At 47.5% G+C, this 18,090-nt stretch overlaps 1 protein-coding gene across 10 annotated transcripts in view; it reads left to right on the plus strand.

Moving 5' to 3' along the window:
- Positions 1 to 18,090, plus strand: part of BRD4 (bromodomain containing 4) — a 200,702-nt gene that overhangs the window by 124,249 nt on the left and 58,363 nt on the right. For 8 of the 10 annotated variants that reach the window (XM_063931646.1, XM_063931642.1, XM_063931644.1 and 5 more), the window contains exons 7-11: positions 1,074 to 1,472; positions 1,999 to 2,127; positions 2,348 to 2,560; positions 2,707 to 2,900; positions 3,182 to 3,504. In XM_063931646.1, the coding sequence (XP_063787716.1) occupies positions 1,074 to 1,472; positions 1,999 to 2,127; positions 2,348 to 2,560; positions 2,707 to 2,900; positions 3,182 to 3,504 (1,258 nt within the window). The remainder of the gene's footprint in view (positions 1 to 1,073; positions 1,473 to 1,998; positions 2,128 to 2,347; positions 2,561 to 2,706; positions 2,901 to 3,181; positions 3,505 to 18,090) is intronic. The other 2 variants (XM_063931645.1, XM_063931648.1) reach the window with 2 other exon arrangements.

Here is an 18,090-nt window from a genome sequence, read left to right on the forward strand (position 1 = left end):
CATTTGTAAAAACCGTAAATGTTGAAGTATACGTCGTTCTTCAGAGATGGACTTCACAAGCCAAGTGTTCCACCACACATCCCTCCATACACCAGCTGCCAGGCATGATGATGGAAGGAATGACTTTGGGGTGGTTTTGCAGCCACAAGACTTGGATGGCTTGCTGTCTTTGTATCCATCATGAACCCCCTCTTATCACAGTGTGTGCTAATATAAACATGATGCATACTCTATACAGCAACTAAAGCTTGGATGAAAGTGTGTCATAAAATAGGACAATGATCATAAGCACACCAGCAAATCTATAACTGCATGGTTCCAAAAGAAAAGAACTTAAAGTTTTTGGAATGTACAAGTCAAAGTCCACACCTCAATCCCATCGAGATGCTGTGGCCGGACTGTGAGAGCGGAGCAGAAACGAGTACTTAAACGTTGATAAACTGAAGCAGTGTGGAGTAGCCTCTCGGATATCCTCAAATGTGATGTTAAACTAATAAAATTATTGCTTCAAACAGTTGATGCTAAAGGTTCTACTACAAGCAGCTGAACCATGGGATGTTCCCTCTTGTTCACACATGGCTTCATGTTGGCTTATTTTTTGTTGAATAAATGACAAAGTAATATCTCTTACGGGTTATTTGTCACATGACTAGACTGGTCACATTTAGGACTGGATGAGACTGAGATGATTATGTCCTGATATGTAAAAACACAGTTTTGAAAGGGTGTTCTCATTTCCCCGCATGACTGTATATGTATTATAATACATGGACATTCCGTAGTTATGACTCAGAAAACGTAGGTTCTGTATTGAAAAGACAAAGACAATATTGACTTTTGTGTGATATGCTTCTCCCAAATGGATCAGTCTTGTTTTGGAGTAAAGCTATTATCAGTGTCACCATGTGTGATATTTCCATAGCAGTCGGCTGCTGCGTGAAGTGCATGACTTTGCATCTGATGTATGTGCATAGTAGGAAGATGGCGCTCTACTCATTCTGTTCTTTGTGAATGTGTGTAATGATTGGGGCTCATTCTGCTGCTGACACTGTTTCTTCACTTGTCAACCACAGAAAGGGGTAAAGAGGAAAGCCGATACTACGACCCCCACTGCCCATGACCCGCTGCATGAGTCCTCTCCTCTTCCTAGTGAGCCTAAGCCACCTAAGGCTGCACCACGAAGGGAGAGTGGTCGCCAGGCCCGCCCTGTAAAGAAGACTGAGGTGCCTGACTCCCAGCTTCCTGCACCTCCTATTCTACACACCCCAACAGCTCCTCCACCTGTCCCCGCCAGCAGCAGCAACAAGATCTCTGAGCAGCTACGTTACTGTTCCGGCATTGTCCGTGAAATGTTTTCCAAGAAACACACGGGTTACGCCTGGCCCTTTTATAAACCTGTGGACGTGGAGACTCTTGGATTGCATGACTACTGCGAGATTATCAAGCATCCCATGGACCTGAGCACCATCAAGGTGTGAAAAGATTCTGTGTAAATTCATACATCCTATCATAGTTAGATGTATTTGCCTGTCCACGCTGCTAGACTGGGGCTGTGTCTTGGTGTGAACGTTTAGTCGACCTTTTCCCTTGGTTTATTTTTTTAATGCTATGGGGCAGATTTCTTCAGTCTGGTGAAGTGATAAAGTGGAAGGTGATAACGCACCAGCCAATCGGCTCCGAACTGTCCTTTTTCAAATGGGAGTTAGGAGCTGATTGGCTGGTGTAATATCACCTTCCACTTTATCACTTCTCCAGGCTTAATAAATCTGCCCCTGTGTATGCAAACCAGAGATTATGAAGTACTGGAGAATCGGTATAAGAGCAGCCCTGTACAGAATGATTGAAGACATGTGAGATGTAACTTTCTATTCAGTGACATTATTAAACTCTGTAGAATGGCTAAGAAACCTGACCCCCAGTTCTCCTGTGTATATAAAGTAGACCTGGCTGTGCTGCTGGCCAGTTTTGATCGGCTGCCATTTGTTCTATTATCCCCAGACGAAGCTGGAGAATATAGAATACCGGGACCCCCAGGACTTTGCCTCTGATGTACGGCTCATGTTTTCTAATTGTTACAAGTACAACCCTCCTGACCACGAGGTGGTGGCCATGGCCCGCAAACTGCAGGTAACCAGCAGAGAGGGAGCGGTGCATCTGTAAAAAGCAATATGTGAATGTGAAACAAAGCGGCATTTATGTATGCAAGAGGGAATGTGTGGGGAAACCTGACTGCTTCCTGGATGCTATGTGGACTAGGTGCATTGAGAAGTGGTAGAGCAGAATTCATATATTTTCACTCAACACACCTTGCTGGTTAGTAAATGATGATTTGTTCTCTGCCTCACAGGATGTGTTTGAAATGCGATTTGCCAAGATGCCAGATGAGCCAGAGGAAGCACCAGCCCCAGCACAGTCACCCACCCCTGGTCCCCCTGCCCCTTCCATCAAAGGCCCCACTCACACTTCCAGCGATAGCAGCAGTGACAGCTCTTCTGACAGCGAGAGCAGCTCAGACAGTGAAGAGGAGAGAGCACAGAGATTAGCGGAGCTTCAAGAGCAGGTGAGCGGCAGTCTTGGTGATAAAGGACCATCAACCGTTTCAGACTAGCGCATGGGATAGAGTTTGAAGGGTTAAATTTCTGCATAAGTTAATTTTGAATGTAAGTGGCCCTGGGTTTTAACTGGTCAAGTTTTTCTTTCTTGCAGTTAAAAGCTGTACACGAGCAGTTAGCGGCCCTGTCTCAGCCACAGCCAAATAAACCAAAGAAAAAAGAACGTGAGAAGCGGAAGGAAAAGCACAAAAGGAAGGAAGAGGTAGAGGAGCCACGTAAGAACAGAGTCCGGGAACCTCCAGCTAAGAAACCCAAGAAAAGCATGCAAGGTCCGGTGGGAACACCAAGGTAAGTTGGTATCCATGTATGATGTGTATCTCCATTTACAAGAAAAATACCTGTGGACTATAATTCCCAAAAGCGCTTACTTCACAGTCTATTTGCTGATAGTCACAGAATCTGATCAATAATGATGAACTTGAAATGTTAGCAGATGGAGTCATTTTGTCTCTTGTAATCTTTAGATGCTTATTTTTGTGACGACTCACCTTTTTCATATTTAATACTTTGCGGATTATTTTTCTGATCTGGCTGTAGCTATTCATTTTTGTCTGCTCTGATCTTTACAGCATAAAGAAAGAGCCTACCCCACCAGTAGCACGTCCAGCCAGGCCTGCACCACCTCCTGCACCCTGCGAGTCTTCAGAAGAAGAGCCACAGCGATGCAGACCTATGTCTTATGAGGAAAAGCGACAGCTGAGCTTGGACATAAATAAGCTTCCTGGGGAAAAGCTGGGTCGTGTAGTACATATAATCCAGTCTCGGGAGCCATCGCTTAAGAACTCCAATCCAGATGAGATTGAAATAGACTTTGAGACCCTCAAACCGTCCACACTGCGAGAGCTGGAGAGATATGTCACCTCTTGCCTAAGGAAGAAGCGGAAACCACAGGGTGAGGAGACCTTAATATAAAAGCAGTAGTGATCAGAGAGTGATTACTCTATTCAGAGTTCATGCACCTGTCTGAGGATGACTTCTAAACTTAGTGCGGGCTTCATAGTAGTTTCCTTAAGTAGTAGAATTATAATCAGTCGGTGGAGGGCAATTAGTGGTGGTTCAGGTTTTTTAATGTGTGTGTGCTCTCTACTTCTGGTTTTCTTAATATGGACAAGCAAGAAATTAAATCTATTAAAACGAGAGGTCTGAACATACAGGTCATGTGAGAAATATACATTGTCTAAATTCTTAGAGCAGTTTTAATCCTGCAATATAGTGTGTGCAAATCATGTAACTGTCATACAATTAGAGATGGCACATAGCATGGACTGTGGTATCTGAAGAAGATTGTGTCACATGGGTGAGGTTTCAAGAGAATTGGCCTTCAGATTTGGGCAGGTAACTGGTCACTTTAGTGAGGGCAATTTCAGTAGTGTAAGAAGGAGGAGGAGGAAGCCTGATTTAATTTGAGCAGTCACCATTTTCAATAAATTTAATGATCCTTCACAGGTGCATGAAAGGGAGGGGTTATTCTAAACCAGAAACATGGAAAAACATCCCCCCAGCGCACTGTTAAGGATCAGCAATGAGATTTGAATATTATATGATAATGGAAATACAGAGATCTCCGTTTGCATACATGTGCAAAGATATGATTAATTTTCCAGGCTGCTTCAAGGCATCAATGTTTCTTTTTCTACAAATAAAGGTTAATATAATGTCACTGATATTATTGGTGGTGACTATTGCTGATATGCATGTTAGATGTTCTATTATATAGATGTAAATACACACAGAAAAAATATTCTAATGTGATAGCATTCATATTCAGAGAATATTTATTCTTGAATAACATTATAGGTGTAAAGATATATTTTGAGGAGAATATTTATGGCATCCTGGATTCTCCTTTTTATAATTAAGGGGAGACACCATTTATAGATTTTTTGAGGTCCGTGAACAATAACCACACGGATCAGTAAGCCTATTATAAATCCAATAAGGTTGACAGAATATCTATTCAGTGTACTCAGAAGAGATACAAATGTAACTGACCAACAGTTGGATTCATATGTAACAACTGGGTGCATACACATTGTTTTGTTTTTACTACATCAGATTGAGTGAATAGATCTAAGCTGAATAGCCGGTATAATATTAAATATTCATAAAGATGATCAGCAAATAAACACAGACACAGGTCTATAAAAATTAATTTACTGAGCATATAACACAGGTTCTCAGTGTGTAGCATCTTATTTTAATCACACACTCTTCTTCTCTTCACTGACCTTTATTTTATCCTTGTATTTCGCAAGTTTTTAATATATGTATAATGCATTAAAAGTTATGATTTATTAATGTTGAATATTGTGCAACACTTTAAGGCAATCGATCTTCTTCCTTCTCTTATTCTGATCTGGTTCAAAATGTAGGCTTAAATACCCTGCAAGAGTCTCCATTTGAACTGGACCTTAAATGCCTTACGCTTGAGGTTGTGTTTCTGTTGGCTATTGTCTCTGCTAGGAGGGTGTCGGACTTAGGGTGGGCGACAGGACAAAGCACCTTTCTGATTTTTCACCGTGACCGGGCAGTTCTTCGAACTCACCCTCGTTATTTACCTAAGGTGGTATCATCTTTTCACCTTAACCAAGAGATTGTGGTTCCGTCCTTCGTCTCTTCTGGTTTGTTCTCCAAAGAAAGATCTTTGGACGTGGTACGGGCTCTCCGTATTTATGTGGAAAGGACTGCCTCTGTCAGGAAGGACTGCCTCTGTCAGGAGGTCAGATTCCCTTTTTGTACTTTTTGGTTTTCACAAACGTGGCTGGCATGCGAATAAGCAAACCTTGGCCAGATGGATTAGAATGGTGATTGCACAAGCTTATGCACAGGCTGGGCTCCCAGCTCCTGCTACTATCAAGGCCCATTCTACTCTGTCGGTTGGACCTTCTTGGGCGACCCGCCGTGGCGCGTCTGCAGAACAATTATGCAAGGCGGCTACGTGGTCCTCAGTGAACACGTTCATCAGGTTCTATGCCTTTGATACTTCTGCCTCCCAGGATGCTTCCTTTGGACGCCGGGTTCTTTTGCACGCTACAGTGCATCCCCTCCCATGAGGAGCTGCTTTAGGACATCCCCGATGTTATTCCCTGTGGAGTACAGTGTACCCCGCTGCAGAAAAGGAGATTTGTGGTAGACTTACCATTGTTAAATCTTTCTGCGAGGTACAGTGGATTCCACAGGGCGCCCACCCTGACGCACTTAGCTTCTTTGGGTTTGTATGGCATTAGCCGCTAGTCCCTTCTCCTGTCTTGAGAATGTGGTTCTATGTGACTTACATCCACCGTCTTTTACCTGCTACTGCAATGGACTGGTTAACAAAACTGAGCTCCAGTGCCCGGAGGCGGGGTAATAGAGGAGGCGGTGCAGTATATCCTGGCATCAGTCAAAGCTTTAGCCTGTTCATGCCTCGAAACAAGATCCAACTCTACATCCCGATGTTATTCCCTGTGGAATCCAGTGTACCTCGCAGAAAGATTTCTCTTACGTCCTAGAGGATGCTGGGGGTCCACATTAGTACCATGGGGTATAGACTGGTCCACTAGGAGCCACTATCACTTTAAGAGTTTGAGAGTGTGGGCTGGCTCCTCCCTCTATGCCCCTGCTACCAGACTCAGTTTAGAAAATGTGCCTGGAGGAGCCGGTCACAGCTAGGGGAGCTCCTAGAGCTTCTTATGTTTTATTTTTTTCTAAGAGTTAGTTTAGGCACAGGGAGGCTGCTGGCAACAGCCTCCCTGCTTTGTGGGACTAAGGGGGAGAGTAGTGTCCGCCCTGAGGGGTCTGAGGCACTATCTCCGCTGAGAGGACACCGAGCTCCTGAGGGTGCTGATCGTTGGCTGCTCCAGGCGACCGCTCACTCCCGCAGCATGCCGCCACCCCCTTACAGTGCCAGAAGACTTTGGTGGCGAATGAGTCACTGGCCCCCCTGGCAAGCAGGGAGCCGGTGTGAAGATGGTGGCAACAGGGTAGGGAGCGCAGTACTAACTGCGCTCCAGGGCTCAGCGGCACATAGTGCGACGCTGTGAGGGGCGCCCTGAGCGAGTGCCTATACCCTACACTGGCCAGCAAGCCTGTCAGGTTCCCTGGATCACTGCCAGCAGACATCCTCAGGCCAGTATAATAAACTGAAGAGTGGAAAGCAGTGCCATGTTCGGGGGCGGAGTTTCTCAGAGCGGACCCAGCAGCGTCCAGCGCCATTTTCCTGCCTGCAGTTCCTGAACAACAGATGCTGACGGGGAGAGCTGTCCCTCCAAGCAACTCCAGCTATCCTGTGCGGTACCAGGGGGTTGTAGAAGGGGGAAGGGGAGGCTGTGTAAAGTCTGTGTAGTCTATTAAGTTACACAGATAGCGCTGGTAGTTTTATTAGTTCAACCTAAGAAAGAGCTGTGTGTGGGTTGGCTCCAATCTCTGTGTCTCTCTGTGGCATACTTGGGAGGAAACTGTGTCTGACATTTCCCTATGTGTGTGCGGGTGTTTAATATCTCAAATAGCCATGTCTAGAGACTCTGTATCATATGCTGCAGAAGATGTTTCCTCTCGGGAGGGATCCATTCCATGTGCACAGGATTGTAATGCTTTGTCTCAGATCCCTATTGTTGAGCCTGAGTGGTTAACTTCTATCAAAGGAATGATCTCTCAGATCTCTACTAGGGTAGCTAATACGGAGACTGAAAATCAGGTGTTGAAGTCTATGGCAGTTTGGTCAGGCTCTGTTCCTATTCCTGCAAAATCTCCTAGCATGTTCCCACAAAAATGTGCACTTGCCCAAATTATGCAAGATGACACGGATACCGATTCTGATACTGCAGACGGTGATGGGGATGTGCTGAGGGGGGCGGCATCCCTTGCTAAGGCCGTGCAGCTCATGATTGAGGCCATTAGAGATGTGTTAAGTATTACTGACACACTTGAGGAGGCTTACTTCACTGACAATAAGAAAGCCTCGCTAACCTTCCCTGCGTCTAAAGAATTAAACGCTATATTTGAAAAATCCTGGGAAAACCCGGAGAAAAAATTCCAGATCCCTTTTTCGTTGCTTTTCCCTTTCCTGAGGAGGATAGGGAAAAAAATGGGAAAACCCACCAATTGTTGACGCATCTGTCTACAGACTGTCTAAAAAGGTGGTTTTACCTGTCCCTGGATCTACCGCGTTAAAAGAACCGGCTGATCGGTAGATTGACACTACGCTCAAATCCATTTACACTGCTTCAGGAGTGACGTTAAAGCCCACTATTGCCTGTGCATGAATTTCTAAAGCCATAGTAAAGTGGTCAGGCACATTACTAGAGGATTTGGATACAATGGATAGAAGTGACATTGAATTGTTTTTACATAACCTACAGGATTCTGCGGGGGTTCATGGTGGAATCCATGAAGGACTTGGGCACGCTGACTGCACGTATATCTTTCATGTCGGTCTCAGCCCGCAGGGGACTCTGGCTACGCCAATGGTCTGCAGATGCGGAATCCAGGAGAAGTGTGGAGAACCTACCCTACACAGGTCAGGCTCTATTTGGGGATGCATGGATTTCCATGGCAACTGCGGGTAAGTCACCTTTCCTTCCCTCTGCTACACTTTCTACGAAGAAATTTTCTTCAGCTGTGACGCAGTCCTTTTGAACCGATAAGGCATAAAAGTCCAAGCCTCCTACCGCTTTCTTTAGAGTTGGTCGTGCAAAATCCCAAAAGTCTACACCCGCAGGCTCCCAGGACCAGAGACTTGCTTCTAGTTCCTCAAAATCCTCAGCATGACGGTGGACCGCAAAGCCTGGAGGACGGGCTGGTGGGTGCGAGACTTGGATGTTTCAGACACGTCTGGGTGTCGTTTGGCCTGGATCCCTGGGTACAAACTGGAGTTTCAAGAACTCCCGCCTCACCGATTCTTCAAATCAGGCTTGTCAGCTTTGCTGACAGACAGGGCTATCCTACAGGAAGCCATCCTAAAATTGGAAAGGTCACAGGTCATTGTCCCAGTTCCACCTCATATGCAAAACAAGGGTTATTATTCAAACCTTTTCGTGGTACCGAAACCGGATGGTTCGGTCAGACCAATTTTGAACTTGAAATCGTTGAACCCTTATCTGAGGGTGTTCAAATTCAAAATGGAGTCTCTCAGAGCAGTGATTTCATGTCTGGAGGAGGGAGAGTTTCTGGTATCCCTGGATATCGAGGATGCGTGCCTCCACATTCCGATTTGGCTGCCGCACCAGGCTTATCTCAGATTTGCACTGTTCAGACAGTCACTATCAATTTCTGCTGTTAAAAGCATCGTCCAGGGAGACGTTGCAGTCCATTGTTCTCACGACTCATCTGCTCAGGGAACACGGTTGGACCCTGAACCTTCCAAAATCACATTTGGAGCCGACAAGGAGATTGTCTTTTCTGGGAATGATCCTCGACACGGAAGTGCAGAAGGTGTTTCTGCCGCAGGAGAAAGCGTTGGTGATTCAAACAATGGTCCGGGACGTCCTGAAGTCAGCTCGGGTGTCGGTTCATCAGTGCATTCACCTTCTGGGGAAGATGGTGGCCTCTTATGAGGCTCTACAGTTTCGCAAGGTTTCATGCTCGGTCCTTCCAACTGGATCTCCTGGACAAGTGGTCGGGATCTCATCTACACATGCACCAGAGAATACGTCTGTCGCCGAAAGCCAGGATTTCACTCCTCTGGTGGTTGCAACTACCTCACCTTCTGGAGGGCTGCAGGTTTGGGATTCAGGACTGGATCCTTCTAACCACAGATGCAAGTCTCCGGGGCTGGGATGCAGTTACTCAGTGGAAATCCTTCCAAGGAAGGTGGTCAAGCCTGGAATCCAGCCTTCCAATCAACATTCTGGAACTAAGAGCCATCTACAACGGTCTTCTCCAAGCGGCCCATCTTCTGCGAGATCGAGCCATTCAAGTGCAGTCGGACAATGTAACGACGGTGGCCTACATAAACCGACAGGGCGGAACGAAGAGCAGAGCTGCAATATCAGAGGTTATAAGAAACATCCTCTGGGCAGAAAAGCACGTGCTGGCGCTGTCAGCAATCTTCATTCCGAGAGTAGACAACTGAGAAGCGGACTTCCTCAGCAGACACTATCTCCATCCAGGAGAAGAGGGGACTTCATCCGGAGGTGTTCACGGTGGTATCAGATCTTTGGGGTGTACCTCAAATAGACATGATGGCCTCTCGTCTCAACAAGCAGCTTTGGAGGTATTGTTTCAGGTCAAGGGACCCGCAAGCCGTGGCGGTGGACGCCCTAGTGACTCCGTGGGTGTTCCAGTCGGTGTACATGTTTCCTCCACTTCCACTCATTCCAAGAGTTCTAAAACTCATAAGGAGAACAAGAGTTCAAGCAATCCTCATTGCTCCAGACTGGCCAAGAAGGTCTTGGTTCGCGGATCTTCTGGATCTACTGCTGGAAGAGTCGAGGCCTCTTCCTCTTCGGGAGGACCTGCTGCAGCAGGGGCCGTTCGCTTATCAAGACTTACCGCGGCTACGTTTGACGGCATGGAGGTTGAATGCCAGATCTTAGCTCGAGGGGCATTCCGAACAAAGTTATTCCTACCCTGATACAAGCTAGGAAAGGAGTAACGTCTAAACATTACCATCGCATTTGGAAAAAATATGTATCTTGGTACGAGTCCAAAAAGGTTCCTTTGGTGGAGTTTAAACTGGGACGGTTTCTCCTCTTCCTGCAAGCAGGTGTGGATATGGGCCTGAGGTTGGGATCCGTAAAGGTACAGATTTCGGCCCTATCCATTTTTTTCCAGAAACAATTGGCTTCCCTTCCTGAGGTTCAGACTTTTTTGAAAGGGGTTCTGCACATCCAGCCTCCCTTTGTGTCGCCTGTGGCGCCCTGGGATCTTAACGTGGTGTTACAGTTCCTCCAATCGGATTGGTTCGAACCTCTACTGGAGGTTGAGGTTAAGTTTCTCACGTGGAAGGCTGTCACTTTGTTGACCTTAGCTTCTACTAGACGTGTTTCGGAGTTGGGGGCTATATCTTGTAAGAGCCCCTACTTGATCTTCCATGAAGATAGGGCTGAGCTCCAGACACGTCCGTACTTCCTTCCGAAGGTTGTGTCGGCATTTCATATCAACCAACCTATTGTGGTGCCAGTTACTACTGACTCCTAAATTTCATCAAGTCCTTGGATGTTGTAAGGGCTCTGAAGAGCTATGTCACAGGAAATCGGACTCTGTTTGTCCTGTATGATCCCAAGAAACTTGGGTGTCTTGCTTCTAAGCAGATGATCTCTCGCTGGATCAGGTTCACTATCCAGCATGCGTATTCTACGGCAGGATTGCCGTGTCCAAAATCTGTTAAGGCCCACTCTACTTGTAAAGTGGGTTCTTCCTGGGCGGCTTGCCGAGGTGTCTCAGCTTTACAGCTTTGCCGAGCGGCTACTTGGTCAGGGTCGAACATGTTTGCTAAGTTCTACAAGTTCGATACTTTGGCCTCTGGGGACCTAAAGTTTGGTCAATCAGTTCTGCAGGAGCCTCCGCGCTCTCCCTCTCGTTCTGGGAGCTTTGGTACTTCCCCATGGTATTAATGTGGACCCCAGCATACTCTAGGACGTAAGAGAAAATAGGATTTAAATTACCTACCGGTAAATCCTTTTCTTGTAGTCCGTAGAGTATGCTGGGCGCGCGCCCATCGCTTCGTTATCCTTGGTTTAGTACGGCTTTGTTCTTAGTAATGTACTGCCTTGTTACTTGATTTGGTAATGTTTCAGCTGTTGCTGAGTTTCAAGCTAGTTAGCTTGGTTTGCCTTGTTGTGTGAGCTGGTGTGAATCTCGCCACGGTCTGTGTATAATCCTTCTCTCGAAGATGTCCGTCTCCTCAGGCACAGTTTCTAGACCGAGTCTGGTAGGAGGGGCATAGAGGGAGGAGCCAGCCCACACTGTCAAACTCTTGAGGTGCCAGTGGCTCCTAGTGGACCCATCTATACCCCATGGTACTAATGTGGACCCCAGCATCCTCTACGGACTACGAGAAAAGGATTTACCTGTAGGTAAATAAAATCCTGTTACAACAATGGTAAGTCTCCTTTTTTAATTTATTAACCTACTGCACAAAGTGCAATACACCTCAGGGAGACCCTTCGCCACTTCTTCCAAAAGTGGGGTCTGGTTTCTCAAGCGACCTGATTGAATATCAGGTAAGGATTGTCAGGGCTTCTAATTAAAAGCGCCTGCCAGTATCCCTACCGGTCCCGCGCACCTGAGGTCTCCAGGGCAGATAAGAGCCCCTTGGCTACCAAATGCATTTCTCTGTCCTCCATCTGGGGGACGCTGCGCCGTTACTTGTGGGTTAGAGGTGTGTGGTAGTGGAGATTGGCACAGAACTATCAAAAGCTGACTCCTCCCCCCTCTAACCCCTCCCATCTCCTTCCTGCTCAGCCCTGATCAGTTTTAGTTTTGTGCCTGTGGAGTACAGACACAGTTTTGATTTCTCTTTAGGAATTTTTTTTTTTTTTTATTATTTCTTCTTTCACAAATACCTAGTCCCTGTTTACAGGTGACAGGTATAACAGTGGAAGGGGTTAGTATCCCATTCCAGACTGCTGCAGGGAGGCCACTATACCTTCGGTCACTGGGGCCTTCAGAGAGAGAAAGAGAGAAGACAGCAGCATCAGGTACTGGACAGCCACAATCTGTCATTGACAGTATTGGGCTGTCCCTATTTCCTATTATTAATGTCCCTATTTCCTATTATTAATGGTGAATTTATTGGGACTACCAAACTCCTCCTCCCCTCCCTCCCCCCCCCCCCCCCCCCCCCGAGCGCGCGATCACCCACAGACAGCACGGAGGCTGATCTGGGGTGAAATGTGAGGTGGAGGACTGTGTTAGGTCCGGGAGGGTGTTATTCACTCCCTGGACCGTTACTTGGCTGCCGTGACAACCGCTCTGTGTAGCGGCGCACGGGAGCCGAACTTCCGGTTTTTGAAGAGATGAGAATGACGTCAGGCGGGCAGAGCCGTCTTCCCGCTCAGCTCTGCCCGCGCGCGCGCACGGCTGGTCACGGCGCCATCTTCTCTGCCTGCACACAGGGGACGCTGTGCTACGGAGGAGGATTACATACACAGGGGGATAAAAACCGCAAGTATAAAAGGGGGGGAGGGGGATCACAGTGTCTCCTCTAGTCTGGTGGCTAGAGCAGCATATTAACAAAGAGCAAGTCTAGTGGGTTGAATCTCAGATATTTTTTAACACAACTTGGGGGACATAGTTCACCAGAGTAAAGATGACCAGCAAGCCAGAGAAACCTACTAAGGGAAAAACAACCTCAGTGGTTTATTTCTCATGTTCACAATGTGGCACAAAGCTGGCTAAGGGGAGTGCTGACGCAGGGACCCTCTGTACATCATGCTCTGGTGCACCAGCGGCAGATCAGCAGGGCAGATCCACAGATCAGTCAATGCCCCCTTGGGTCAAGGCCATGGTGGACGCAATTTCAGATTTGCGTCAGTCAAGGTCGGAAGCAGCTTTGGCCCAGACTCAGGTGGAACCGCTGTGGGCCCAGAATATGGGAAAATGTCTCACTGATTTGACTCAGTCTGTAAATAAATTTGTAAGTTCGGCCAGTAGTTCGGCGGCTTCTAAGCGAACGCAGCCGTTACCCGCTATTGCATTTCCAGGAGAGGAGTTGGATACTCTGACATCTCCATTGGAAGAAGGGGAGGTAGATCCTGAAGGGGACGAAAATTCGGCTTGGGAAGATGAGGATTTATCTACTAATTCAGGTGTTAGGCTACTAATAGAAGCCATTCGTCAGACCCTTAATATTCAGGATGAGGCAGTAGCCGAGACTTCTTCCTCTTTCTTTAAACGACAGAAGAGACAGGTTACTGCGTTCCCTTCTTACTCGCACTTTGCGGATATTTTAAAAGAACCCTGGCTAAAACCGGATTCCCGTTTCCAGGCGCCTAAAAAGTTAAAGTTTCTATATCCTTTTACAGAAGAGGATACAACAATTTGGGAAACCGCCCCAAAGGTAGACGCCCCTATTTCGCATTTAGCAAAAGCTACGGTTATTCCGTCAGTACAGTCTGCGACTTTAAAAGACTCTACCGATAGGAAGATAGAAGCATTACTAAAATCTATGTTTTCCTTATCAGGTGTTTCTCTCCGTCCAGTTCTGGCGAGTGCCTGGGTGCTTAAAGCCGTTGATGAGTGGCTTGCACAGGTTGTATCTGGGATGCAGTCAGACGATCCGTCGGAGGCCATTCAATTAGCAGAACAGATTTCTGAGGCCCTTACTTACGTGGGTGAAGCATTATTGGATTCGGTGGCGCTACAGTCCCGTGTTTCTGCCTTAACAGTATCCGCAAGACGATCTCTTTGGCTTAGGGTTTGGAATGCTGATTCGGACTCAAAGCAGACCTTGACGGCAGTCCCTTTTGAAGGCGAATTTCTTTTTGGATCAGAGTTAAAGAAAATTATTTCAGATACTACGGGGGGAAAGAGCCCTTTCCTTCCGTCTGCTCCAAACAAACCAAAGCCTACAAGATTTCGGTCCTTTCGTACGCAGGGCAGAGGTAATTTCCAGTCCTTTCGACCCTTCTCCAGATTTCCACGAAGGGGATCATTCAGAGGTAGAGGAGCTCAGGCTACTCGCAGACCATCCAGTAAGCCTGCCGACAAGCCTGAGGCATGACGCTTCGGGCCCTCTGGAGGGATCAATACAGGTTGGGGCTCGTTTACTTCACTTCAGGGAAGTGTGGCTCCTATCGAAACCGGATCGGTGGGTAATAGGGGTCATTTCCAGAGGATATATGTTGGATTTCGAAGAAGCAGTCCCAGCCCGACTAATTGTGACGCCTCTCCCAGACGACCCCTCCAGACGTCAGGCTCTCCTTCAGGCAACAGCAAAACTATTACAAAATGGAGTAATCCTTCCGGTCCCAGCTCCTCAGAGAGGTCGGGGCTTTTACTCGGGTCTTTTTCTCGTAGACAAGCCGGACGGTTCGTTTCGACCCATTCTAAATCTAAAAGCCCTCAATCCGTACCTTTCATCCCAGAAATTCAGGATGGAATCCATTCGCTCCATTATCGCAGCCATGGAGCCAAGGGAATATTTGGCTTCAATAGATATAAAGGACGCATACCTACATGTTCCAATTTGGACAGGACATCAATCACTTCTGAGATTTGCAGTAGGTCCGTGGCATTTTCAGTTTCGGGCCCTTCCCTTTGGTCTTTCTACGGCTCCCCGGGTGTTTACGAAGGTCCTGGGTCATGTCGTCGCAGTTCTCCGTTGCAAAGGGGTCAACATCACTCCATACTTGGACGACCTGTTGATCAAGGCCCCGTCACCGGAGATTCTCACTCAGAACCTGCGTCTAACGATAGAGACTCTACAGTCTTTCGGGTGGATAATCAATTTTCCAAAGTCATCTCTACTCCCGTCACAGAAAATGGTTTTTCTGGGTCTTCTATTCGACACCAACAGCCAGAAGGTGTTTCTTCCTACAGACAAGATTCAGGACTTACAAGCCAGAATCAGAACCTTGTTAAAATTGCCGGCAGTATCAGTCCTCAGATGCATGCAGGTACTGGGCAAGATGGTAGCCTCATTCGAGGCAGTTCCATACGCCAGATTCCACGCCCGACCTCTTCAAGCTCAGATTCTCCACTGTTGGACTCGGACGGATTCGCGCCTCGAACTGCAGTTGATACGCTTGTCGATAAGAACTCGTCAGTCGCTCTACTGGTGGCTTCACAGTCACAATCTGAGGAAGGGTGCGCCGTTCACGGTCTGGTCTTGGATGATGGTAACCACGGACGCAAGCCTCAGCGGTTGGGGAGCAGTGTTCCAGACTCATCATTTACAGGGGCGCTGGAGCAATCAAGAGTCAAAACTACAAATCAACATTCTGGAATTGAGAGCGATCCGGTATGCTCTCATTCGGATTCAGACCATGGTGCAGGGCCATCCAGTTCGGGTGCAATCCGACAATGCCACGGCAGTGGCTTACATCAACAAACAGGGAGGAACTCGCAGCTGGTCCGCAATGAGAGAGGTTGCTCAGATTCTCACGTGGGCGGAGCGTTGGATTCCCGTGATTTCAGCCATTCACATTCCGGGAGTCGAAAACTGGGAAGCAGACTTTTTGAGTCGTCACACGATTCATCCGGGAGAGTGGGAACTTCACCAGGAAGTGTTTCTTTCTCTAGTGGATCGCTGGGGAGTGCCAGAATTAGACCTGATGGCGTCACGGCTCAACAAAAAACTTCCGGTTTACGGATCAAGAACTCAGGATCCTCAAGCATTTCTGATCGATGCACTAACAGCTCCGTGGCAATTTCAGCTGGGTTACGTGTTCCCACCAATTCCACTGCTCCCACGTCTACTCCAACGCATTCGGCGAGAAGGCCTTGCAATAATTCTGGTGGCTCCGGATTGGCCACGCCGACAGTGGTACACTCTTCTAAACAGCATGGTCGTCGGAGACCCCTTTCGCCTCCCTCTGCGACCAGATCTTCTGCTTCAGGGACCTTGTCGCCACCCAGATTTAAATCGGCTGGCTTTGACGGCTTGGTTCTTGAATCCAACATTCTGAAGGCAAAGGGCCTTTCTCGTGCGGTTGTTCAGACAATGATTCGGGCTAGAAAGCCGGTGACTTCTGGCATTTACCATAGAGTATGGCGTATTTACATTGCTTGGTGCGAGAAAAGGAACTTGACTCCGCATTTGTTTAGACTTCCTCGCCTGCTCTCCTTTCTCCAGGAGGGTCTTGACAAGGGTTTAAAACTTTCTTCCCTGAAGGGTCAGGTTTCGGCCTTGTCGGTCCTTTTTCAAAAGAAATTAGCAATCATTCCAGAGGTTCAAACATTCCTGCAGGGAGTACTTCGAATTCAACCACCTTTTGTTCCTCCGATTCCTCCCTGGGATTTAAACTTGGTACTTAAGGCTCTTCAAAAGTCTCCATTTGAACCTCTAGAATCTGTGGAACTACGTTATCTAACACAAAAAGTTGTTTTTCTGTTGGCAATTGCCTCAGCTAGACGAGTGTCTGAGTTGGCGGCTCTTTCTTGCAGGCCACCCTTGTTAGTGTTTCATGAAAATCGGGTGGTGCTGAGGACAAAGCCTTCATTTCTTCCAAAGGTTGTTTTCAGCATTCCATTTAAATCAGGACATCGTTCTTCCAGCTTTTAATCCGTCATCTTCTCAGGGGGAGGATTCCCATTTGGCTCTCTTGGATGTTGTTCGGGCCTTACGTATTTATTTGTCTCGCACGGAGGCTTTCCGTCGTACGGATTCCTTGCTGGTATTGATTGATGCTCCCAAACGAGGTTGGCCTGCCTCTAAGAACACTGTGGCCCGTTGGATAACTTCGGCCATCAGACAGGCTTACGTGTCCTCAAGCGTTTCGGTTCCTGACTCAATTAAGGCTCATTCGACTAGAGCAGTTGGAGCGTCTTGGGCTGTTCGCGGTGGTGCATCTGTTGAGCAACTATGCAGGGCGGCGACCTGGTCGTCAGTCCATACGTTCACAAAGTTTTACCGGTTTCATACTTTTAGTTTGGAGACTGCCTCTGTTGGGCGTCGTATTTTACAGACGGCTATGCCGTCAACGTCTCCCTCCTCTCATTAGCTTGCTTTGGGAAATCCCACAAGTAACGGCGCAGCGTCCCCCAGATGGAGGACAGAGAAATGGGGATTTTTGTTTACTTACCGTAAAATCTCTTTCTCTGAGTCCATCTGGGGGACGCTGCGATCCCTCCCATAGTTTGTCTGGTTTAATTGGTTAATTTTTTATTCTGGTCTATCTCCTTTGGCTTGGCTAAACGTTAACTGATCAGGGCTGAGCAGGAAGGAGATGGGAGGGGTTAGAGGGGGGAGGAGTCAGCTTTTGATAGTTCTGTGCCAATCTCCACTACCACACACCTCTAACCCACAAGTAACGGCGCAGCGTCCCCCAGATGGACTCAGAGAAAGAGATTTTACGGTAAGTAAACAAAAATCCCCATTTCCCGCTGCCGGCACAGTAAAAGTGTGTCTCTCCTTTGGTGGCTTCAGGTGAGCAATCTTACACTAGGTAAGGGATTAGATCCTGTTGACAACCAATGCGGTCTCGGAGGTCGGGGCACGGTGATTCTAGTCCATCACTTTCAGGGGATTTTGGTCAGACCTTAAAACAGCACTGCCAATATATGTTGGAATTAAGGCGATCTTCAGTGCTCTTCAGGAAGCTGTCCACTTACTCCACATGAGGGCTGTGCGGGTACAGTCCAGACAGTGCTATTGCTTACATCAACGGCAGGTAGGAACACGCAGTCGCATGGCCTTGCGATAAATAGCTCGAATTCTGAGGTGGACCAAACTTCATAAGGTGGTGTTATCCACTGGGTTCATTCCCTGAGTAGACTACTGGGAAGCAGACTATCTCAGTTGACAGGATCTTCATCCAGAAGAATGGGTGCTTCACCCACAGGTTTTTCATGCACTGGTTCAGTTGTGTGGCTGCGCGCAGGTAGATCTCATGGC

This window comes from Pseudophryne corroboree, chromosome 6, assembly GCF_028390025.1.
Source record: "Pseudophryne corroboree isolate aPseCor3 chromosome 6, aPseCor3.hap2, whole genome shotgun sequence".
In the NCBI taxonomy this organism is placed as follows: domain Eukaryota; kingdom Metazoa; phylum Chordata; class Amphibia; order Anura; family Myobatrachidae; genus Pseudophryne; species Pseudophryne corroboree.